At 46.3% G+C, this 24,494-nt stretch overlaps 1 protein-coding gene across 5 annotated transcripts in view; it reads left to right on the top strand.

Moving 5' to 3' along the window:
- Nucleotides 1-24,494, top strand: part of SPTBN1 (spectrin beta, non-erythrocytic 1) — a 209,918-nt gene that overhangs the window by 75,934 nt on the left and 109,490 nt on the right. Inside the window, exon 1 of one of the 5 annotated variants that reach the window (XM_069583336.1) lies at nucleotides 19,106-20,296. The exons of the other annotated variants lie outside the window; for them this stretch is intronic. Within the exon in view, the coding sequence (XP_069439437.1) occupies nucleotides 20,188-20,296 (109 nt within the window). The 5' untranslated portion in view covers nucleotides 19,106-20,187. Of the gene's footprint in view, nucleotides 1-19,105; nucleotides 20,297-24,494 lie in introns of those variants that run through there. 5 annotated transcript variants of the gene reach the window in all.

Here is a 24,494-nt window from a genome sequence, read left to right as displayed (position 1 = left end):
ATTTAAATTATTGTGAATAGTAGCAGGACCAGTTGATAGTTAGAATTGGGAGTTTAGTCTGATCTCCCTACTCTATTGTTAATTGACAGTGAGGCTTCTGGGGGTTTGGGGCATTGTTTGGAAGCTGGTATAGACCATTATAGGGTGGATCAGACATTCTTCCACGATGCTGTCATTGTGGCCCCTGCCTCCTTTTGTGATGCACAGGTCTGCCCCTAGGTATTTTGTCTGTTTGTTTATTTGTTTGTTGGGCAGAAGAGTTAAAGCTGAAGATTTCTTGTTTTGACTGCTCCTCCTTCAGGTCACTGCAGTGTTTCTGGACCTCTTCCCTCTTTGTCTGTCTCTCTTCCGTGTTTCTGGGATACTATAGATGCTTAATGTGGGGCATCTTTAAAGAGGCAGGCACTCCTGGATGGGCCTGAAGTTTGCCTGTGTTCCCCTGTGTGTCATTATTAACCTCAGGTGGGTGCCAGGAACTGGCGTTTGATAATTTAGTGGTTCATAACAAATTTGTACGTCAGCCACAGTTTTCCTCCTGGAATACGGTATCCTGACTTTAAGGACATTGGGAATTTGGTAAATGTGGTGAACATGCATGACAGAGAAGGGAATGCTATCATTGTAGTATGTCGCTCCTAGATTACCTCCAGTTTTGCTGTGGTGGCTCAGATGGTAAAGGATCTCCCTGCAATGCGGGAGACCTGGGTTCGATCCCTGGATTGGGAAGATCCCCTGGAGAAGGAAATGGTAACCCACTCCAGCATTCTTGCCTGGAGAATCCCACGGATGGAGGACCCATGGGGTCAGAAAGAGTCGGACGCAACTGAGTGACTTCACTTTTGCAGTGACAGCCAAGGACCACTCCTCAGTCCCCCAGACTAGGCTCCAAGTGGACTCGAGTGCTGTTGTCAAGGTGGTCGCTTTCACTGTTGTGTAATTTAAGCCATTTTTTTCTGTGGTTAGCAACAACAGAAACAATCTAGTAACTTTCTAATTCCACAGGGCTAGCAGCCTATCATTTAGCCAGCTTGGCCCCCTCGGTCAGTTTTACCTTTCCTCTAACCAGTATGTGGGTTTGATAGTTGAATGGATTGATAGTCCCAAAGCTGTATTATATACTGATGTTGGAGAAATAAGATTAGAGATGAAATCTGTTACCCTCTGTGTGACTCTGCAGTGAAGATACAGACTTTTGTATCTGGAACTGGTCATTCTGCAGAGAATCCATGTATGCCTCCCATGTTTGCCCTGAGCACACCATCCCTGGAACTGCCTCCAAGCATATGAGGGAAAGCCCATGTTCGTAGGATGCTTGTAAATAATGGAGAAGTATTTAAGACTGCCCTGAGAAATACAGGATGGCAAGGAGGCCACGCTGGAGGAGGCACTTGATACTAATTTGAACCTCCAAACCCCAGGCACTGAATTAACAGGTGTGCTTGTGCCTTCTTTGTGCATTTAATCAGCCATAATCTTCAGGTGTGCCCACATGTAGTTTTTTTTTTTCTTTTTAACTCTTTCACATTTAGGGAGCCATTGTAATTGGCACACTCAACACCATTATTATCTGAACTCAATTTTATCATGAAGCATGTAGTTTCTGTTTTTAAAACTGAATGGAGGACCTTAGAGTAATCACATCGATCTAACCTATAACTGACTTAAGATTTTGAAACAAAAAATTTGAGGGAAATAATCAGTAAGAAATGAATGTTTGTAGCAGTACTGTATGCACATAAATTTATGTCCAGATCTTCAATGAGGTTATGTCCTGATAAACCCATCAGCAAGTTGAAAATGTCCCAAGTCAAAAATGCATTTAATACACTTAACCTGCCGAGCACCATAGCTTAGCCTAGCCTATCTTAAATGTGCTGAGAACCACTTAATATTAGTCTGAATCTAATAAAGCCCATTTTATAATAAAGTGTTGTCTATCTCATGTAATGTATGGTGTATGCTATACTAAAAGTGAAAACCAGAAGGGCTGTAATTGTATTTACCCTCTCGGTTATTTACTCTCTTGATCACCTGGCTGACCGGAGCTGCTGCACAGCATCACGAGGCAGTATCATAAAACAGATTGTTATTCTGGGAAAAGATCAAAATTCACAGATTGAAGTATGGTTTCTACCGAATGCATATTGCTTTTGCAAAATCAAGTTGAACTATCCTAAGGGACTATATATGGGTATATGTGTGTGTGTCCACCCACATTTGAATTTTGCGAAGTAGTGTTTACATGTATTTCATGCGTTGCTCTGATATTTTCAGTTCCTCTTTTTTAATGCTAGTATTGATATCCTAGTTAGAGTTTATAACAAACAAGTGTTGGAAGATCCTGTGGTAACAGGTTCATTTGAAAGTACATCTGTGTGGTCTCTGTTTTGAAACTTTATGAATCACGACGATTAGAGTGATTATTTCATGTTTTGTTTCATTCAGTCATTAGTGAATGAATGAATAAAATAGTTATTGAGCATCCATTATGTGCCAGGCACTGAGAATAGCTATAGAAATACAATCAATCCTTCATCAATGCGGGGATTAGTGATGCCGACCCTCCATGCAGTAGAAAATCTGGGTGTAACTTTATAGTCAGCCTGTGTATCGTGGTTCCTCTGTATGTGTGGTTTTGCATCTGCCGGATTCAGCCAGCCACAAATCATGTAGCACTGTAGCATCTACTGATGAAAGAAATCCATGTATAGGTGATCTGCACAGTTCAGACCCATGTTGTTCAAGGGTCAACTGTATAGAGATAGATGATGAAGTGGAAACAAGCCCGTGGCCAACAGAAAAGACTTTCTGTAGTTCTCGCAGAGGAGAGGCAGTGGCAGCGGATGCAGCAGAGTTTCAGGGTGAGCAGGTGGCGCCCTGAACAGCGCGATGGTGCCCAGCTCCCTCGGGGAGCCGCCAGAAGTGAGAAGGAGCTCAAGCAAGAGCCACAGAGTAAACGAGGAGGGCCTCGAATGTCACGCCGAGGAGTAGGCTCTCGTCCTTCAAGCTAGTGGTTTTCTACGCTTGGGTTCTGGAGAGTTTTTAAGTAGAATCATATTTGTTATTTCAGTATGTAAAATAGCAAGCCTGGAGCCACTCTGCATGAAACAGAATGGCCTCACCTGGTTTTTTTAGCCCCAGGGATCCTGAACCTTCTAGTGACTTAATCTGAGAACACTGGTAGGTGGGACTTGAGCCCTCCTGGGGACACTAAGGAGGAAGGCCAAGGAGAACAGCTAGATGGAGGGAAGCCATTTAAGGAGACTGTCCTGTTTGTCTGGAGATGAGGAGGAGGCCCTGAAACTGGGGCAGTGGCCAAGGGTTTGAGAAAGCAAGGACTTAAACTGAATCTCTAGGCCTTGTTTGGCGGGGCGGGGTGGGAAAGGGTGTCTGGAGGAGTGGGAGCTTGGTTCTGCTTATATGAAGCCTCATGCTAAGTTGTTTGCTCTGGTGCCGGAAGCTGGGGTATCTTCAGAGTCGTGTGGGGTATTTTGGCCGCAAGTATGCAAGGCAGGTCACTGTTAATTTTTATTTGTTTTTGCTCTGTAGCAAAAGTCATACACCCATGCACAGGTCCTCCTAGGGCCTGAGCACCTGGCTATTCCTAAGTTTGAATTCAGGCATCCAGGACTGTCCATCTCAGGTCTGATGCTGAGAAAGGAGAGTGGCTTTCGAGGCCTGGGGTCTGGGATTAAATGCCTATTCTGGTGCTTACCAGCTCTAAGTTAGTGGACGAAGTTACTTCTATAGGATGAGAACCATAATATCCTCCCTATGTAACTGTTGAGAGAACTTTAACATGGAAGGTGCCGAGCTTAGCATCTGTACACGGTAGGCATGTGGTAGGGGCTGCTAATTATAACAGTGCGTTACGAAGAAGGGCATGGTAACCCACTCTAGTATTCTTGCCTGGAGAATTCCATGGACAGAAGAGTCTGGGGGCTATAGTTGGCAGGGTTGCAAAGAGTCAGACACAACTGAGCAACTAAGACACATACACATTTGGAAGATCAATCTTGTGAAGAGTGGGCTCCTTTCTCCTTCTGCAAGGAGGTCTTCCATATTGAGAAATGATACATGAATGCACAGTGGGTGGATCCGAAGTCAGGTGGAAAAACAGGAACATGGGCATATGTCTGATGGCCTAAAGACAGGGCTGACCTGTGGCCTTTTGTGCTGTGGTGTTCACAGGGCATTTGTGACGCCGGGCCTTCTCCTGGGAGTGGTGGTGGGGGTTTGGGGAGGGCATTGGAAAAGCCTCATTTTTTTTTAATTAAAAAAAACTCTTAAGAAGTTCTTCACATTTGTGTCTTCTCTTGCTGCATTTTCCTATTTTGGGGTGCACTCAGTGCACATTACATAATCAGAACCCTAAATGTTTATTGAGAGAATGATTTAGGGAAAGCATGTCATAAAAAAATACTTAAATCTTTTCTTGGAGTGGAGGTTGAGAAAAAAAATTTTTTTTTTCTCTACAAATAGCCAAATTGGAGGGAGCGGGAGGGATGGAGATTTAAGTGGGAGACTCGTGTTCCTCGGAGGGAGACACGTGAGCTTAGCATAGAACATCCAAGTCGAGGGACTTCCCTGGCCATCCAGGGGTTAAGACTCTGCCTTCCAATGCAGGGGGCTTGGGTTCAATCCCTGGTTAGGGAACTAAGGTCCCACATGCTTTGGGGCACAGCCAAAAAAAAAAAAGAACATCCAAGTCAAATTGCCTGCACTTGCTGGAAGAAGGTTGGTCCTCTGTGGGGGTTATTAGCTTTAGGGCCCTGTTCCCTCTTGTTGAGACAGCTGTAGTTTGGTATCAGGGGATAGTAAAGAAGAAATATTGCTAGATTTTCAGGGGGATTATTTGTAATACTCAAAATTTGTGTATCACTTTCATCTTGGGCAAGATTATAAAAATATTACTGTAATATTAAGAGCAGTCTTCAGTAGGGGGCATTAGCCCCTGTTTCACAGATTTCAGTCTGAGATTTTCTGAATTAGGTTGTTATTTGCCCAGCCTGCCTGCTTTAGTGGTGGTATAAATCAGGGGCCCTGCGTTCCAGGGCAGTAATTGAAAGCCTCTGATGCCTATCTGTGACCCAGCTTCTCTAACTCCCTTGGAAATAGTCCTCCTTCCCATAAGTATTTGTTGGCCTCTGAACACCCTTTAATTCATGGAAAAAAGAATATTGTACCTCTCCCCATTAGAGAATTATGAGTAAGGCTTTGAGATACCTTGAGTAAACTTAGAAGATTAGAACTGCTGTAGGAACAGATATTAGAACAAAGCTTTTAGATTTTTTTTTTTTGAAAGTAATGAATACTCATCTGTGACATCACTGGTGATTAAGCTGACTTTAAAACCTTTCTTGATAAACGTCACCTGTTTAATAGGAAAGCTGAATAAAGAATCAGATATTTTATAGCATTCTTTCTTCTGATTGTCAAGCACAAGAGAAGTGTGACCAGTTTTAAAAGGGAGACCTAAGTGACCTTTTTTAAAAAAAAAAAAAAAAAGGTCATACATTTGTGTTAAGTAGTATACTAAAAAGGTATGATGGTATAAATTACCTTATAAGGTATGGAGGTAAAAATATATCCTAGATACGACTGTTGGTAGGTTATAGAAACAGCTTGGTAAACATCTTTTGAAAAGTGGTAAGTTTTATTTAAGGAAGGATGAAATTAAATTAGTAAAGGTATCCTAGGATCCTGCAAAGTGACTGGTCACTTTATTTAAATACCTACTGTCCCACTGCTCTTCTACTGTTTTAGAAAAGCCAGACATTAAAGATGGGCATTAAAGTGCTAGGGAACATTTTTTTAGGTCCCAAAGCTGTTTATGGCATTGACGAAAGTGTTGCTGTCAATACTGTTACTGCAGTCCGGAGATTGGGATGCTGCTGCGCTTGGCTAGTTGAGACTTTAGAGAAATCATCTAGCCTCTCTCAGCTTCACTGTCCTCATTTGAAAAACAAGGAGGTGGACTGGTTAGATATACCTTTAAGGTCCATAGGCCTCCATAGGCATGTGGTGCTGGAGAAGACTCTTGAGAGTCCCTTGAGTCCCTTGGAGATCAAACCAGTCAATCCTAAAGGAGATCAACCCTGAATATTCATTGGAAGGACTGGTGCTGAAGCTGAAGCTCCAGTACTTTGGCCACCTGATGTGGCCAAAGAGCCAAAATGTGAAGAGCCAACTCATTGGAAAAGACCCTGATGCTGGGAAAGATTGAGGGCAGGAGGATAAGGGGGCGACAGAGGATGAGATGGTTGGATGCCATCACTGACTCAATGGACATGGGTTTGAGCAAGCTCTAGGAGACAGTGAGAGACAGGGAAGCCTGGTGTGCTGCAGTGCACAGGGTCACAAAGAGTCGGACACGGGTTAGTGACTGAACAACAATAGGCCTCCAGGAGTGTGTGTGGGCTCCTGAGGAGTTAGCAGACGGCCTTCCTGTGGTTGCCAGGGGGAGTTAGGGCCTCTTTTCCCAGTGGTTTGTGTGTACACAATGAGATGTAGACTGTGTATTGATGATAGCAACCTTTGTCCTTCTCCAGGAAATGTTAAATGCCATGTGACTCTGACTCAAGTCCTAGTCACTTGTTAATTTTTTTGTAAACTTTTTATGTTTGATGAGTCAGAAATGCAGGCTCTTACAGAGTGTTAACAAGACTTTATAATCACTTCAAATTACAGGCCCTTCTTCTGTGTAATGATTTTTGCCATTTGCCCTTCCGTAATCTTACCTAGGCAGGATGGAGGACACTTTGATCAGTCAGAGCTGTGATCCATTGCTTCATGGGCCCTTTTTACACAAAAATTATTCTTAGCAGAAAACTATGGATGTACCCACACTAAGAGGGTATCAGTGAGTCTGAATATTTCAGGAGAGTTGATGATGGGAGTATCACAAAACCTGAGGAGTAAGGAAAGCATTTCTGTTTAATATCTACCAAGGTGATCCTGTGCACCTGTGGGCCTGCTCATGGAGACACTCACCCACACCTATACCTACACCCAGATTGTGTAGGTGTGTGCATGCCTGCTTAACTATGATATGTTGCCGCTGATTCTTCCTAACATAACAAAAACTGCTATTACAAGTTTGTGATTTGGGGATTCAACCTCAAAGAGGCTGACTGAAAAAAAATAATTTTTAAACAATTTCATGAAAGTTGGGCATGTATAGATCAGAAGGCCTGACATTAGGGGTAACTGGGGTAAATGGAAGTGACTCTGGAGGACTGTGTACGCAGACATGAGGCTTGGAGGCAATTTGAAGTCAATGAGTAATTTATTGGGACTTTTGTTGTAAAAATGGGAGTTGGCAGAATTCCCATCCAGTTTTTTCTTTTTTTCCTTCTTAAGGGTTAAAGAGAGGACTTAAAGGAATCAATGTGTTGGTTGATAGCATTTGAGAATGTTTTGTTCAAGTTTAGAGTCATAGGCACAAAACTTGGCCTGAGATCTGCTTTTATAGCTATGCCCAGTAGTGGATTCCCCTGGAGACTGTACCAGACCTTTTAAATTTTATTTTAAATTGTGGCTAAAAAAACTCATTACATAGAATTTACCATGTTAACCATTTTTAAGTGGACAGGTTAGTAGTGTTAATTGTATTGACATTGTCATGCAGCAAATCTCTAGAACATTTTTATCTTGCAAAACTGCCCGTTAAACAACAGCTCCCAGGTTCCCCCTCCCCCAACTCCTTTCAACCTGCATTCTACTTTCTGTTTCCTTGAGTCTGACTGCTCTAGATACCTCATGTAAGTGGAATCATACAATGCCCATCTTTTATTTTTAACTTTTTTATTTTATATTGGGGTATAGGGGATTGACAATGTCATGATAGTTTCAGGTGAACAGCAAAGGGACTCAGCCATATGTATACATGTATCCATTCACCTCCGTAGTCCCCTCCCATCCAGGCTGCCACATAACATTGAGCAGAGTTCCATGTACTGTAAGTACCCGTCTTTTTATGACTGGCTTATTGCATAGTGTCCTTGTAATGACAGCATAATGTCCTTTAGGGTTCATCCATGTTGAAACATGTGAAGGATTTCCTTCTTTTTTTAAGGCTGAATAGTATCCTGTTCAGAGAAGGCAGTGGCACCCCACTCCAGTACTCTTGCCTGGGGAATCCCATGGACGAAGGAGCCTGGCAGGCTGCAGTTCATGGGGTCGCTAAGAGTCGGACGCAACTGAGCGACTTCACTTTCACTTTTCACTTTCATGCATTGAAGAAGGAAATGGCAACCCACTCCAGTGTTCCTGCTTGGAGAGCCCCAAGGACGGGGGAGCCTGGTGGGCTGCGGTCTGTGGGGTCGCCCAGACTGAAGCGACTGAGCAGCAGCAGTATCCCACTGTATGTATAAGCCACCCTTTCCTTATCCATTCACTCATTCATAGACATTCGGATTACTACCACCTCTTGGCTGCTCTGAATACTGCTGCAGTGAACATGGGTGTGCAGATATCACTTTGAGATTCTGCTTTCAGTTGTCTTGGGTAAACCCAGATTTGAGATTTCCGGATCATCTGTGATTCTATTTTTAATTCTTTGAGAAGCAATCATACTGTTTTCCATAGCAGCTGCACCATTTTACATTCCCACTAGCAGTATACAAGGGTTCCAGTTTCTACCCATCCTTTATTGAAGCGTTTATTGTTATTAAGTTAAAGGTGCAGTGGGAAAAAGGTACCGTCAGGGTCACAATGCCTGGTTTTGCTGGTAGGTGGTAATTTAAAAGGGTGATAGAAATGGTAGCAAAAGATGAGTGGAGAGGTGGTTATAAGTGAGCATATTAGGTTTTAGAAAAGAACCTAGTCTCTCCCCTCTCTCTCATTCTTTACCTGTCATTGAAATGCTGGCTGTAGTGAAAAAACCCATTGGTCAGATTAAAAAAAAAAAAAGCCTCCTGAGTAAACTGTTCCCCCTGAACATCATAAGAACAATAGAGGAAAGTCCAGTGAAGAAAACTGAGAGAAAGGGGGTCTTTGCACAACAGGCCTTGGGATTCAGGTTTTTGGTAGCTGACTGTGAGTCCGGGTCTCTACTAGGTTGGGAGGGTTGTATCAAAGAGGCCAGTACCATAGTCCAGGGCCTCCTTGTCTCTCTGCTGGTACAAGTTGGATATCAGAGAATACTCAGAAAGATATGGGCCATCTGCCACTTAGTACCAGCCTGTACTGAGGGCTTGGTGTTGGATGCTGGACAGGAGGCAGGTTGGATGCTGCAAAGGAGGCAGATTGGATGCTGGAAGAGAGGTAGGAGACAGGAGTGTGCCCTTTCTCTGATTTCAAGCCCTGGACTCACTTCCCTGACCACAAGGCACAGGAAATAACGTGCCACTTCCTTTGTCCTCAGCCCCTGATACCTTCAGGTTTTCCCTGGAAATGAAAGAACAGCAAAGATTCAGAAGGTGTGCTTTCTGATTGCTGGTGTGCAGTAACTACCTGTGTCTCTGGGCATGCTGCTCTAGGCCTCGTTTTCCTTCTCTGTAAATAAGATGTTTGGCTCAGATGGGTGAATTCTGAGAAGGCCCTTTTTGACCCCTGTTTGGAGCTCTAGCTCTCATCCTCTTGTGAAAGATTAAGGTATGGACAAGGGAGTGTTACATAAGGTGGACAGGCCCTGCAGTTCACCATGGAGTGTCAGTTCCCTTCACAGAGCCCTGGCTCTGTTCTGTGTTCAGGCTTCTGACATGGCTGTATCACTTCTGAACAGTTGTTTCTTAGAGGATACTGGACTAGGTATGGAGTGAAGATTATGTAAGACTCGCATCTTCCCTAAAACAGATCATGATATATTTCCAAGAGCATTGTATCCATAGGACCCTGGAGATTTGCTGCTTCAGATCCATTGGTTTTTAGGGAGAACATTGTGAGCAGCCAAGGGACTCGAGTTGAGTCAGCAAGGCTGGTCAGCGTCAGCGGCTAAGACTGCAGCCTACTTTTCACTTCTGTGTAGCTGGTGCACTCTCCATTATTTTAATTAGGTAGATAAGACTGGTGCCTGGGAAGAGATAAGCAGTACTCTAGGGCAGCAGCAGCCCACGAAAGGTGCCAGGCAAGGGGGGCTGACAGTGCAGGTGTAGGGTTTCTGAGAAAGAGCCAGAATCCCAGCTAGGATAGTCTGGGAAGCCTTCCTGGAGGAGGGAAGGCTTCCTCCTAGAGGAGGTTTTGAGCTGGGCTTCAAGGATGGGTGGACTTCAGACAGAGGGAGAGGAAAGGGGAGGGCCAGGACTGGAGGCGTGAAGATGGGAAAGCCTGAGACAGGTGATGGGGCAGGGACTGGTCTGGCTGGAGCAGACAGACAGGTAGGACGAGGGGATGGGGACTGACATTTAAGGGGCATCTGTCTGGTGTCAGGCACAGCATCTGGCCCTTTACCTATGCATCTCAGCATGCTGAGCAGGGGAATGACACCCTGACCAAGTGCTTGTTTGAGGAAGTCACTCCGCTGCCACTCCACACCATCTACACTTGGGACCCTATCCTCCTTAGAGTAAAAGTCAACTACACTTTGATTTGGTGGAAAAGTACATGGTTTCACCTGGGGAGAAAAAGAGCGTGGGGAAGGATTGTCAGTTCCTGTAAAGAAGGTCTCTGAGGTAGTTGATAGTATTTCATTCTTTCATCTTAGGCCTGGAGCCTGCCTCCCAGTTAATGGCAGCTGGCGGGCCTTGGCACTACTGAGTGACTGGGCGGACCATGAATTATTCAGGGCCTGTGCCCAGTGGGTGGCTGCCTGACCAGGCCCTGTGGGAAGGAGGCTGTGCTATCTCCTTGAGGGATCAGCAGAGGCTCAGGTGCAGAGGATGAAGAATGACTGCTCCCTTAAAGTATTTCACGCTTCATCATGCTGGGGCTGTGAGCACTGTTCCATGGCCCTGCAACTGGGTTTTCGGGGCCTGTTTTTCCAAGAGCAAGAAATCACGTTTCTGCACCCCCTCTCCCCCCGCAATTAATAAACGCACTTACACTCGTGTTCGTATGGAGCACGTTGGCAGAGATGTGGTGAGAAGTCACATTAAAACTGCTGACAGGATGGTGTGGCAGCACAGCGCGTTTGGGTGGAAGGAAGCCCGCTCTGCTCTGTTCTTCTCTCAGCAGGGAGAAAAGTACTGTTGTTGGTCCATTCAGAGTGGTCCTCGCTGTGACTGTCACTAACCTGTTGTGCATTACCACATCTTTGCATTTGGGTGTGTATGTGTGTGTTGTTTCCTCCACTAGGCTGAAAGTGCCTGCAGAGAAGAAATCACTTATAACACTGTAGGTCCCTCCAATGGCCGGAGCTGGGGACATGGGGGGCCGAGAACTTGCTGGAGGGGTTAGCTTTTGCCCTCCCCAGACTAGGAGGGGCGGGGCCTGTGTCTTAAATGGAGTTTGCATCCCCCACTCCCTTTCCCGCCTTTCCTCTCCAGGTGCCTGTTCAGCCTGCTGTATTCCTCTTACTACAGCCTGGTCTGTGTTAAGCTCCTGGAGAAGATAAACTGGGTGTGAATACCGGTTGGCAGGGTCCAAAGGCCTATTTTCACAAAGAATAGATTTATATTTCCTCTTTTCCCGGGTCTTTCCCTTGAGTTGTGCCACCAGGAAGCAGTGTCTTGTCACTGTCCCATCTGCCCCTTTGTGAAACGCTGGCCTGATGGCTCTGAACACCTGTCAGCCTTTCCCCTCCAACTTAGAGGTGGGGAGCAGAACCAGAAATCCTGGGCAAGAGCAGGCCTGGCCCCAACTGCATTCCTCAGATGTTCTTTCCTTTGAACCACTCTACCTATGTACAGGAGCCTTGGCTCTGCCTGGTGTTGTATATTCACAGGCATAGCAACACCTGTTTGCCAAAGGTGGGGCCTCTGGACTGGGGCATTCTTTTGCCTGTATGGGGAGGCTTTGCATGTACAGATAACAGATGAGATAAGAATGCAGGATTAGCTTTGGCTGGGCTAGAAGATTCAATAAACTGCATTCCTTCCTTCTCCAGGACCTTGAGTGCTTGTTACTGAGGGTAGCTTGCCAGTTTTTCTCCTTCTTAGCAGACATGTCCGTCGTTTGTATTCAGTTCTGCTGTGACTCGTGAAACAAGAAACAGGAAAAGGATATAAATAAAAATTAGGTTTGCCCGCTTATTTCAGCCATATATAACTAGATGATTTTGTGGGAGGGTTGAGTGAGAGGTGTGTGTGTAAAGAGAGAGATCCATCCATCCATCCATCCATCCATCCATCCATCCATCATCTTCAAGTCACAGAGACAGCAGTTGTTGGGATGCAAAACACCTTTAGCCCTCCCTTTAATCTTTGTTCTAGTTACTCTTAGTCTTGAAGTATCATATCTGATGTGCGTGTGTGCTCACTCGTGTCTGACTCTTTGTGACTCCATGGACTGTAGCCTGCCAGGCTCCTCTATCCACGGAATTTTCCAAGGGAGAATACTGGAGTGGGTTGCCATTTCCCTCTCCAGGAGATTTTCCCGACCCAGAGATTGAACCCGCGTGTCTTGTGACTCCTGCATTGGCAGGTGGGTTCTTTACCACTGTACCACCCAGGAAGCATCAGCCCCACCTCAGATGAACATTGGCCTTTCTAAAAACATAGGCCTTTTGTAACTTGTTTTATAGTGAGTACTGTGTTCTTGCTATCTCTGAGGTATTATTACTTTGACTATAAAATATGATTTTGAATATGCCTTTCCCAGTGCATAATAGGGTGAGTTAAAGAAAAGGGAGTGGGGTTTGTGAGTACTTCCCAGGTGGAGAACTGGTCTGCTCTTCCAAATTGCCCTTGTCCCCACATCCGAAGGGATTCCCAGCCCAAGAACAGTGGTTCCACATGGAACCTGCAGCATCCTCCAGCTGGGAGCTTCTTGATGAAGAGCTGGGGCAGAATTAGTTTTGAGATTTCCTCCATGAGATGTTTAAAGACTATTACTCATAGCTGCTATGATGGCACTAAGATCTCTGAACATTTAACTCACTTAATTATACTCGGTGAGGTTGGTACCATTTTTGTGCCAGTTTTTCAGGCTCAGAGAATCACAACAGTTAGAAAGTGGCAGAGCCAGCTGCCTAGATTCCAAATCTGTCTTTAACTACTTTTCCCTCCTCTAGCTTTGCATTTCCAAGCCCAGACCCAGACCCTCAGTGGGTGGTGTTCCAGGGGTACGTGTTGGGGTGAGGGGAGGGGAAGTGCTGCTGACTGCTTCCAGCTGCCCAGGCCCTGAAAATGGAGACATTCTGGAGAGGCTGGCAGGCAGGGAGCGATGGCACAGAAATGCCAGTGTTACAGATGTGTCTGCCAGTGGGACTTTGTGAGAATTGCTCTTTGGAGTGGGAAGAAGAGGTTTCAGATAATTTCTTGTTTCGGGGTTTTAGCTGGATTATGGTTGTATGCTTGGTTGGTTGGTTGAGTTTTCTTCTAACTGAGGCCCTTTCGACTGAGAAAAGGAATGTTTTGGGATTTTTTTTTTTTCCCTCTGAGAGCAGCTGCTTGCAGAGCAGGCTGTGGGGAATAAGGGCAGCAATAATAGGTAGTTATTGTGTGGGAGGCTCTCCAGGCATTATGTATGGAAATAGGAGAATGAAGACTGGAGGAGGTGGGCAGGAGGCTCCTGGAGGAAGGAGTGGCTGGACCAGAGAGGTCAGACAGACTGAGAATCAGGCAGATGAGACAGAAAGATAATATAATCTTCAACCTCACAGAGCAGTAGCATGATTGGGAGCTCACTGGTCTGTCTGGCCACACGCTTGGAAGAGGATTATTTTTGTAGTAGTATTTTGGTTTCCTGTAAAGAAACGCTTGGGAGAAATTGGCTGTGGTCGTCCAACTGTCAAGAGATTTGACAGCAGTGAACACGAAAGACAGATCTGGAAACCACAGAAGAAAGTGGCAGAGAATTTGGCAAAACAGTTTGTATGTGAAACCTTGTTCTTTTCTGTCGTTCCCTGTTCCTACCACTGCCTTCCCAGCTCTTTGGGTTGGCTTTTCAAGTCCTTGAATGTGTAGAGATCCCATCACAGCTTAGCATTTTGGCCATCCTCCCCAGACATTTCAATCTCGCTAATGTTTAGATGTTCAGGAAATGAACACCCCGTGGTTTATACCCTGTCAAGCTTGCTGTGATGCAGGAAAAGCATTCCTTTTTTTTTTCCTTTTGACCTCCCAGACTACGTAAAGCCTTTTGGCACAACCAGAGGCTTAATCTCAACCCCCTTAGTGTTCTCACATGTTCCATGCTAAATCATACAGAATGTTAGTTACAGGTCCACCAATTATGAGAAAAGGAAGAAAAACAAGACCAAACAAAACCTGTTCAAAACAAGAGGACCCTCCAGGTGGCAACTCCTGTGTGAACCAGCAGAGAATGTGCCTGATCTGACCCAAACTGAGTGTTGTCTGGGCTTGTGGAGGCTGTCTTGGGTTTTAGGCTCACCTTAATACCATTTCCAGAGTCTCAGGGCTTCCCCCATGTCTCAGCAATAAAGATCCACCTGCCAATGCAGGAGGTGCAGGTTCAATCCCTGGGTCAGGAAGATCTCCCAGAGGAGGAAATGCAACCCACTCCAGTATTCTTGCCTGGGAAATCCCATGGACAGAGGAGCCTGGCAGGCTACAGTCTATGGAGTCGCAAAGAGTTAAACATGACTTAGCAACTAAACAACAACAACAGGATTTTTCTGGGAAGTGTAGACACCATTAGGAAGCTGATATTACACTCTGAACACCTAGGAGAAACAGCGCTAGACCAGTAGGTCTGCTGTCCAGGTGTGGCTCCGACTCAGCACCTGTGGGCCCTGGGCCCACTACATCTCTCTGAACCTTAGTTCTCTTGTCTGCAAAATGGACACCATACCTCCCATACTTGAGAAGATGCATGTGAAGGCTACAAGGTGCTATAATAATGTGATGTTGTTGTTTTTATGGCCACTCAGTTTATGTGGAGATTGAACCCAAATCACTCATAATTTTAGAACCAGGAGTTTTTATGACCATAGATTCCAACCTGTTTGATTTGGGGGCGAGGATTGCAAGGTCCAGGGTGGTAAGGCACCCATGCAACTACTTAGCTCCTTGGGGGACCCTCAGGAGTTGAGGTGATCCTGAGTACCTGTCTGTGGACTTGAGTCTTTCCACCACACTCTAGCACTTCTGATTTGTGCTGTCTGCAGATAACCATAGCGACTGGGCTTTCCCTTTCTGTCATCACAAGGATAGCAGATACATGTTACTTGGGCTACAGTTGCTTTAGTCCCATAGCTGACGTGACCAGTTGTGTCCATTACACCTTGGAACCTTTTTTTTTTTTTTTCTTTTCTTGGCAGTGCCATAAGGCTGCGGGTCTTAGTCCCCTGACCAGGGATCGAACCTGTGCCCTCAGTAGTGAAAATGCCGAGTTGTAATCACTGGATCACCAGGGAATTCTCACGCCTTGAAATCTTGATGCAACCTGAAGGCAGACGCAGCCAGTCCTCAGGGCTGGCCACATGTGTTGATATCCTTGGCATGGGGGAGGGACAGTATATTTTTAAGTTAGAGAAGATTGTGGGGGATAGGCCAGAATGGCAGGGGCTGTTTCTGTGGGCAGCTTGACTGTTGAGCGTTTTGAGCCCCCATCTGATGTTCCCATTCACATGCTGCATGGCTCTGCCATTGGTGTGTCCTCAGGATTCTTTTTCATAGGTCACTAAGATTAAACTCTGACTTGGACCCTTGATTTCTTGCTTTATCAAGTTAGAGTTGGGCAAAGAGTGAAAGTGAAGTCGCTCAGTCGTGTCTGACTCTTTGCGACACCACGGACTGTAGCCGGCCAGTCTCCTCTGTGCATGGGATTTTCCAGGCAGGAATACTGGAGTGGGTAGCCATTCCCTTCTCCAGGGGATCTTCCTGACCCAGGGATCAAACCCGGGTCTCCCGTGTAGCAGGCTGAGTCTTTACCATCTGAGCCACCTTAAAGAGCCTTAGAGATGGGCAAGCTCCTGTTAAGCTCCTTTAAATTCCTCCTTTCCTCCTCAGAATGTCTCTAGCCCTCTGGCCTCTGAAGGTAAGGGGGCCTCCTCTTGACTAAGGCAGCCTATCCACACCTGTGAGCCATTTCCCATCAGTTTTTTCCTGCCTGCACCAGCTCAAGGTTGAAGCGAAGGACATGCCAGCTGGACCGGCCCTAGAACCTTTTTCTAGTCCTGAAGCTCTCTTCCCTCATCTTGACTTCACCATAGCTACCTTCTTGTCCTCCATCTTCCCTCTTGTTCTCCAACTTCCTGTGGCCTCGTTTCAGCTCGTATTATCCCCGTGACCTAATTCACACACCGGACCACCTGTTCTCTGTTCCTTGCTCTTTCTGCAGCACATGCTGCCATCCGTCTGCCACCTTTCCTGCTTGAGTATCTCTTCCCTTCTCTGACTCCCTTGGTACCTCCACTGTTGATTCTCTTCCCTCCCAGACACCAGGTTTCCCCACAACTCCCTGCTCGGCCACTTGCCTCTTCTGCCCTTTCCTAGACCTCAGCTACTGCAGTCTCCACTCTGACTCTGTACATGGGCTTTATCTTCAGCTCTGTTTCCACGTCCCTGACCGCATCTGGACGTATCACCCCATGGAGCTGCAGCCTGTCTGGAAGTGTTCAACCCACCCTGCACACCATGGCCATCTCTAAAATCCCCAGAGTCTGAAGTTCAACCCTGACCTTTGAACCTCCCGAAGACTTTGAAGTCCTATAGGACTCGAGTTGGTTACCAAAGTCCTGTGGATTAACTCTTGCATCAGCCCATTCCTTTCTGCTCCTTTTGCCACATGCTAACTAGCCTTTTGACCTGGACAACTGCAGTGAACACCTAAGTGACCTTGCTGCCTTCAGTCTCTCTGCTTTCTATTCATTCTACCTACCGTTCCCTGCCAATTAATCATCCCTATAGCCCAACCCAGACCCTGTCCACCTCTGGTTCACAAATTTCTGTGGTTCCAAACCTGACTCTCTCGGCTTCTCTCTTGCCCTATGCTCGTTCCTTATGCTTAAGTTGAATGGCTGTGCCCGCTGGTGCAGTTCCTTCAGTGCAGTCGGTCCTTTACGTGGGCTGCTTCCTCCCCCAGCTAGGAGAGGGGCTTCCCCCTCATCTCATTCTGTAGAGGGTCTGCCTGTGCTTCACGGTCTGGCCAGATGCCTGTCTCTCCTGGAGCTGTTCGTCCCCACCTCCCTAGGCAGATGAGCCCTTGTCTTCTGAACTCTAGTAGGTCCCCTGCCGACCCCACCTTCTGTTCTTCTGGTTTCCGACTATTGGCATACGTATCTGTCCCATTTCTTTTGGCCACCAGCTCTCCCAGTCATCTCTGACGCCTCCATAACACCAGGCAGCATGCCCTGCACACAGTTAGTGTCCAGAAGATACTGCGTGGAATAAAGACTGAGTGCCTCTGGCCAGCCTTTCCCTTCTCCTCCCTGCTGAGGTGGAGGTGGTCACGTGAGCCATTAGGGTTGGGTCCTTTCTTCTTCCTTGGCCCCATCACACCAGACATTCTCATGTTTCGCCACGTTTCACGTCTTGCCCCTAGGGGGTTATTTAACCCTGTCCTAGACTCAAAACCTTTCTAATATTTACACATGTTCACTCTGCCTGGCTTGTTTGAAGTCTGCTCTTTAGGATCAAATGTGGCTACAATAGTCCCAGCCGCCCCTTCTGCCACATCACATGTAACCTGGCTAATTTAATTAGAAAGCTTATTTTACCTAGTTCCCTATATCAGAGGGAACTGAAAGGGAGACTAAGTGTGGTGACTCATACTCTATTCGCTAAGTGGCTTAAAGATTTAAAATGTGTTGTAAATTGGCAAGCACTTTGCAGTCCCATTTTCTGTACCCATAGCTAGATACTTGAGAGACTTAACACATCACCAGTATATTTAATAGTGAAGAGGGGCCTGTTAGGAGGACATTTTCAGTTCTGCCCTCTGTAGCTTTGATGTGATACACGGGTAAAAATCAAGTTTGCAAAACGTACTCCTAATTGTGAATACTATGACCACTTTTAGGGCATTTTCACATCATTCCCTCAGTAATCTTGTGGGTAGGCATTAATCATCCCTGTCTGACAGTGGAGGTTTAGAAAGAATCCAGGGTTTCTTCTAAGGTCATAAGTGATTAAGCGGCTTGGCCAGGACTAGAAACTCAAGTCTTCGGAATCCTCCTCAAGTGCTTCTTTCAAGATCCCACATTTTGCCACCTTGCTGTCAGTGTTTTGAACTGCAGCAAAGTGGCTTTAGAAAATGCTCTACCTCTTGGAGGAAGAATAGCTTCGAATCCTGGGCCTGGCTTTAGCACGCTGAGGGTTGACACTGGATGTATTAAAAACCCAGCAGTGTGGATGGGAGGAATGGGGGTTGTTCCAAGTTGAGCAGTTAGCTGGATGCAGGGTTTGTTTTAACTTGATCCCTGAATGGGATGTAGTTGCTTGAATTACAAGTGCCCTGGGGACTAAAGTAAACCTGTGGTGGAGGCCCACCTCTTTAGTGCAGATTGGAATCCTTTAGGAATGAAATTACCTTCTTCAGCAAGTATGGCTGCAAGGCTCCACGCTTGAAACCCTAAGTTTGTAATTTGTTGTCTGCCTGTAGTTACTGAAAAAGGGGGTGGCTGGGCGCGGGGTAATTAGGGTCAGTTATTTTCCAAGAACACATTTGATCACTGTTCTATGTTGGGGGCTTCCCTGGTGGCTCAGACAGTAAAGAATCTGCCTGCAATGCTGGAGACCCGGGTTCCATCCCTGCGTCAGGAAGATCCCCTGCAGAAGGGAATGGCAACCCACCCAAGTATTCTTGCCTGGAGAATTCCATGGACAGAGGAGCCTGGCGAGCGACAGCCCATGGGGTCGCAAAGAGTCGGACACGACTGAGCAACACAGACACAGCCATTTCCTATGTAGAGGATTTTACTTTGGGTTGAGATTGTTGGGAGAAGCCAGGGAGGAGAGTTTTAAATTCCTCAAGAACTCAAAAATTAAAAGGTTTCATTTTAAAAATCACAATAGGATTTGAGCGGGGTTTCTTTTATCTCCTCACTGGTTCCTCAGATCATCCAGGTCAGTGATCCCGGAGGTGTTTACCTGTGTACCTTTCTCCCACAATGCCTTGCAACACGGTGCTCCCAGAAATCTTGCGTCGTTACTGTTACGGGGCCGGTGTTACCCAGAGACCCTCCGCTTAACATGGCGCGCTGGCAGCAGAAGTCTGCTGAGAAGATCCTTCCGTGAGACTGAACTTACAGCGCTCCCCCCATCCTCTCGCTGTGTCCCTGCCCCGGAGCCCAGAGGGACTTTGTTTTGCTTTCACCCGCCGACACGGTCCCACCGCCGCGTGGTCGGCGCCCGCGCGCTGAAGACGCCGAGCGCCCAGGTGCGCGGTCCGCGTGGCCTCCTCAGACGCTGCCTAGTGGATGAGCCGCCGCGGCCGGGGACCTGCGGGCTCCTGACCCTCCAGGGTCGCCTTCTTTTCCTGTGATAGTAATCGGAGACCTTTCCGTTACGTGAGGCTCTCAACAAAAGACTGTAATTCCAGCAGCTTTGTTCGGGAAGGTACCACCGCGGCAGGCGCGTCCTGGACCGGCCTGCGGGTCGGCGACCGGTGGGCGGGGGGCTGCGGCCCGCCGGCCTCCCCCGCGCCCCTCGTGGTACAGCCTGCGTTTCCTCTACAATGCTGTTATGCTAATCAGGTGACATCACCGCCCAGCGCACGGCGAGTGGCTCCTGATTAAATTACAAACCGGCGGCCGCCACGGGCAGCGGGGAGGAGGTGTGTGCGCTGCGCCGGCGAGCTCCCGGGCTCGGCGACTAGGGCATGCTCAGGATTGGCCGTATTTTTAAAAAATTGTAAGTGGGACTTGCGGCCTCCCTCCCTCCGCCCTCCCGCCCCTTCTCGGTAATTTATTTCAAGCCTAGGGCCAAGGGCCACAAAAGGAAGGAAAGCCACAGGAATTGGATGCGTGAGTGACCGGGCTAAGGTGGACTCTCCTGCGGCCAGCTTCCTATCAGATCACCCTGCTGGACTTTCACACCGGGATGGGGCTTGCCTAAGGTCCAGCCCTTTTTGCCGGGGCCGAGAGCCAGGCGTTGCGGAAGCCGCTGTGTGCTGAATGGGGGTAGGAGGGGGCCGGAGCGGGATTTCCACCGTTCAGCCCGCCAGGGCGTTACGCTGGGCATAATGGAATTGCAGAGGACGTCTAGCATCTCCGGGCCGCTGTCGCCAGCTTATACGGGGCAGGTGCCTTACAACTTCAACCAGCTGGAAGGGAGATTCAAGCAGCTCCAAGGTAAGCTCCGCACTCTAAGGCCGGGCCTGCCCTGGAGCCGTGCCTCCTGGGGTTCTGAAGCTTTATTTGTGCCATATGGTACGTGACCCTGCTGAAGCCCGGCGGCCGCACGCCCAGCCCCAGAGTCTCTGGTTGGCTGCAAGCAGCCCATGCACTGCTTAAAGGAGACGGTTTCTCACTCTTGACTCCAGAGAAGCCACCATTTGGAGTCTCCCTCTCCAGTTTCCTTTGGGCTCTCTCGGTTGTCAGGTATCTACTTCCCACAGCACACACATTTTCTCCCTTTTTAACTGTCCTTGCATTTCAGTAGACCAGTGCTAATAGACCTATTAGGTATGCAAGTATTTGATTCCTGGACGCCTGTATCTCCCAGTCTCCAGCCTCTTACCTCTGGGAAGCCTAAAGGTGTAAAGTGCACTGCTGGACACCCTGTAGCACAATGGCAAAGGGAAGGAGGGAGTGGTTTTTTTGTTCCTAAGCCTTGGGTAAATTACAGTTTTGATTCCGGAGCTTAATTTTAACTCTTTTGATGTTTTGTGTTGGGATAGAGCCTTCCCATCAATTTAGTGGGCTATGTAATTTATAATGAAAACCAGTTATTGTCATTCCAGCGCTATTGGGTTGGATTAGTTGGATCAATTGCAGGTTTCTTGGAGTCTTCATTAGTCTTGAACAGTTGAATGAATCTAATAGTTTACCACACATATTTTTATGGGGAGCACTTTGTGAGGGTGATGGGCCTGCAGCCTGCGGCTGGAGTGGGCCTTGCCCTTGGAGGTCCCTGCCCTGCCAGCAGGCCTGGCCGGCGGAGTCTCCTAGTGGATGCATGAAAAAGGATTCATAACTGAAAACAACTCCTTCCATTAGGAAGCCCCTGGAATCAGCAGTAGACTGGAAATGACTCTGGTGCTCTGAAAAGTAGCCTTTGCAGACCTCAGTTTGTGTTTCTTATTTTAACTCCTCTCAGTGCCACAAATGTGGTTCCTGTGAGGAGGAGGAAGGAAGGAAGCAGCCCAGTCTTCCAATGTTTTCACTGGAAAGAGGGGGGAGGATGTATTTCATTCACAGGTTTATTTGTCTTGTGAAATAGTTGACAGTTATGACACTCTCCTGGAAAACAAGAGGCAGAACAGGACGTGATTTTAAACATTAGCTAGGCTATGCTGCATTCCTCCAGCAGTTAGCTAAGAGGAAGCTCCATCCCCCTTAGGGAACAGTTGTGGGTCTTTGCCTCCTTCCTCTACAGCTCTTCGAAGGTAGAATTTGCTTTTCGGTGCAAATTTAGCGGGGCCAGAGCTGGAACTTGCAGGTGGAAACTGGAGGAGTTGGGTGTGTCCGTTATCTTCTGGATGTGTGATGGCAGGCCCCAGTTTGAAGTTTGAGGTTCTGAGAATTCAGAACGCACCTTTTCTTCAAATGACCCTTTCTCCCCACTTCATTGTGTCACACTGCCCAGGAGAAAACACCACAAGGTGTCCTCAACTTGAAAACCTGTTGCTAAGGTCCAATCAACACCCTCCTGTAGTCTCACCGAACCAAGATGAAAATATACGAAGGTGTGAGGAGGAGTATGCCCACAGGGCCACCCATAACAAAAGACTGTTATTCTGAAAGGTTTGAGGACGGTTATAAAACTGCTCTCTGAGAAGGGTGGAGCTAACACACAGGAAATGTCTTAAACTGTCCTCTCTGGAAAAGTAAAATTTAAAGTTAAAAAAAAAAATCACTGTGTCCCTTTGATAGTTTTTATCTCATAAGTGTTTCCCAAGGAAATTCCTTCAAAAGGGATGAGCTTCACATTTTGTGTGGAGATTTTTTTTTTTATGACCTTTGTCCCCTAATTTAGTTCCAGATAGCTTTCTTATTTCTAAATATTGTGGTTTAGAAGTTGCACAAGTTTAGTGTTGGTATTTCTATAACAGCAAACCACCCGTGTTGAGGAACTGAGAAAGGGTGAATTAACTCCCAAGTGTGGTGAATCCCAGCAGAATTACAAACAGTTGGCACCGTCCTTTGTTCCAAGTGGGATTGATTGTATTTTAAGCAACTTGAGGAATTTTTTTGATAAAACTTTTCCCCATCCCCACCTGTATCCCCTGTGTGGTGTATATTACTAATTTTTTAGTATTTGTAGTTCTTCCTATCATCACATCTTTGATAACATAGATTTTGTCTGCTGATTTAATTTTGTGTATGCCTATTAAGCAACCTTTTCCCTCTTTTTAATCCTTCCTAGTACTTCCAACCCAATACTAGCAAACAGTGCCTCTGAATCGGTATTGATTTTTTTTTTTCAGTGCCTCTTGTACTAACTTACTCATTTAGCATCTATACCTGAGAGTACTGTGATTTTGTAGGAGATATTTCTGCATTTTTGTTGATTTCAAATACTTTTACACTGGATCCTAAAAAATCTCAGGAGGAACTGACTTTTGATGTTCTTTCATAGGGAAATACAGTGTTATAAAATGAGCCTGGTCTTTTAGATAAAATAGTTTATAGAGATTTATCATAAGTAAATAAGTATGATTAGAAACAAAACCTCACTGACTTAATAAGGGACTGAGATCTCTTTCACACTGATGCTCCTGACAAAGGCAGGACCTTCCACCTGTAATGGCTTCAGACATTAACCACCAACACCCAGCACACACCTGACAGGCATACCCCAGCACACTGAGGTCTCTTTCGAATTTTTCACCTATAAGATCAAGTTACCACCTTACTCAGAATTTGTTCATGTAGCTTATACAGTTGGATTTGTTGTTTTGTTTTTCTTTGTTAAGTAAGAGAGGACTGCTGAAACACAACAAAACTCAACCTCACATGTTTTTAAAAATGTGTTCGTAGTAACAGAGAAGTTCATGATGATACCTTTTCTCCAGTTTCACATCAGCTAGCTTCCCTTATCAGCTGGATACTCCCCTACTCAGAACCTGTCTCGCCTGCCTCTTGCATAAATTAAATTCCAGGTTCCTTAGCCTGGCATTCAGGACCTTCCTCCAAATGGCCCCAGACCACGAAATTCCTATACCAGCTCTTACATTCCTACCGAATAAGTCTTCCAGGTGGGCAGCCTGCAACTCTTCATGAAACCCAGCCCTGGGTTTTGCCTTCATCATCTACCTTCTGCCTCAAAGGCCCCATCCTTCCATTTTACCAATAGAAATCCTTCCTACAGTTTTGTTTTTTAAGACTCTGCTTACATTCTTTTATTCCAGAAAGCTTCTCCTTGTCTCCTCTTATGAGTTGGTGGGGAAAAGATTTCATGGAGTGCTCACCACGCATTCAGTTCAGTTCAGTCACTCATCACCATACATTAGATGCGTTAGTAGGAACTTTGTCTATATCTCATCTTGTGTGCACACCTGTAAGGTTTTTTTAAAAAATTGAAGTACAGTTGATGTACCATATATAAGTCAGTTGTGTTCGACTCTTTGCGACCCCATGGACTGTATAGTCCATGGAATTCTCCAGGCCAGAATACTGGAGTGGGTAGCCTTTCCCTTCTCCAGGGGATCTTCCCAACCCAGGTTTCCTGCATTGCAGGCAGATTGTTTACCAGCTGAGCCACAAGGGAACCCCAGTATATAAGTTACAAGTGTGTATAGTATAGTGATTTGCAACCTTTAAAGGTTATACTCCAGTTATAATTACTATGAAATATTGGTTACGTTTCCTGTGTGTTACAATATATCACACAGTAATATAGGCAATATGGGGATAAGGCTTATCCCTTCATCCTTTATCCCTATATTGCCCATCCCTTTGAGGTTTTAAAGATAGAGTAAAATTGCTTGTTCCAGGCCCCAGGCTGTAGTAAGCTCAGGCTGCATATTGTTATTCTCCAACTTTCTCCTCCCAGACTTCTAGATACTTAGATAAATTAATACTTAATTTCTGCAAAAAGAAGAGACCAGGTGGCCTTGTGAAGTGCTTCCCTCTTCTTCCTACCTGCCTGCCCCCTCAGAGCACTGATCCTATCAGTTCTGGCTGTGGAGTTGCAATGAAGACAGAATCTAGTTGAAAAACATCAAAATGAACTTTTTTCTACCTTCTTCGCATCCTGACCCTGATGTCCAGTGTCTGATGTTTCTGGAGAAGGTATTTTCTCTTAGCTGTCTTGGTTTCGTGAATTCTTCCAACTGTCTAGAAGGAGAAATGGAGAAATTCTCCACCTGTCTTCTTTGGGACGTAG

This window comes from Ovis canadensis, chromosome 3 (genome assembly GCF_042477335.2).
Source record: "Ovis canadensis isolate MfBH-ARS-UI-01 breed Bighorn chromosome 3, ARS-UI_OviCan_v2, whole genome shotgun sequence".
Lineage (NCBI taxonomy): Eukaryota > Metazoa > Chordata > Mammalia > Artiodactyla > Bovidae > Ovis > Ovis canadensis.
This window is presented reverse-complemented; position numbering and strand designations above follow the sequence as displayed.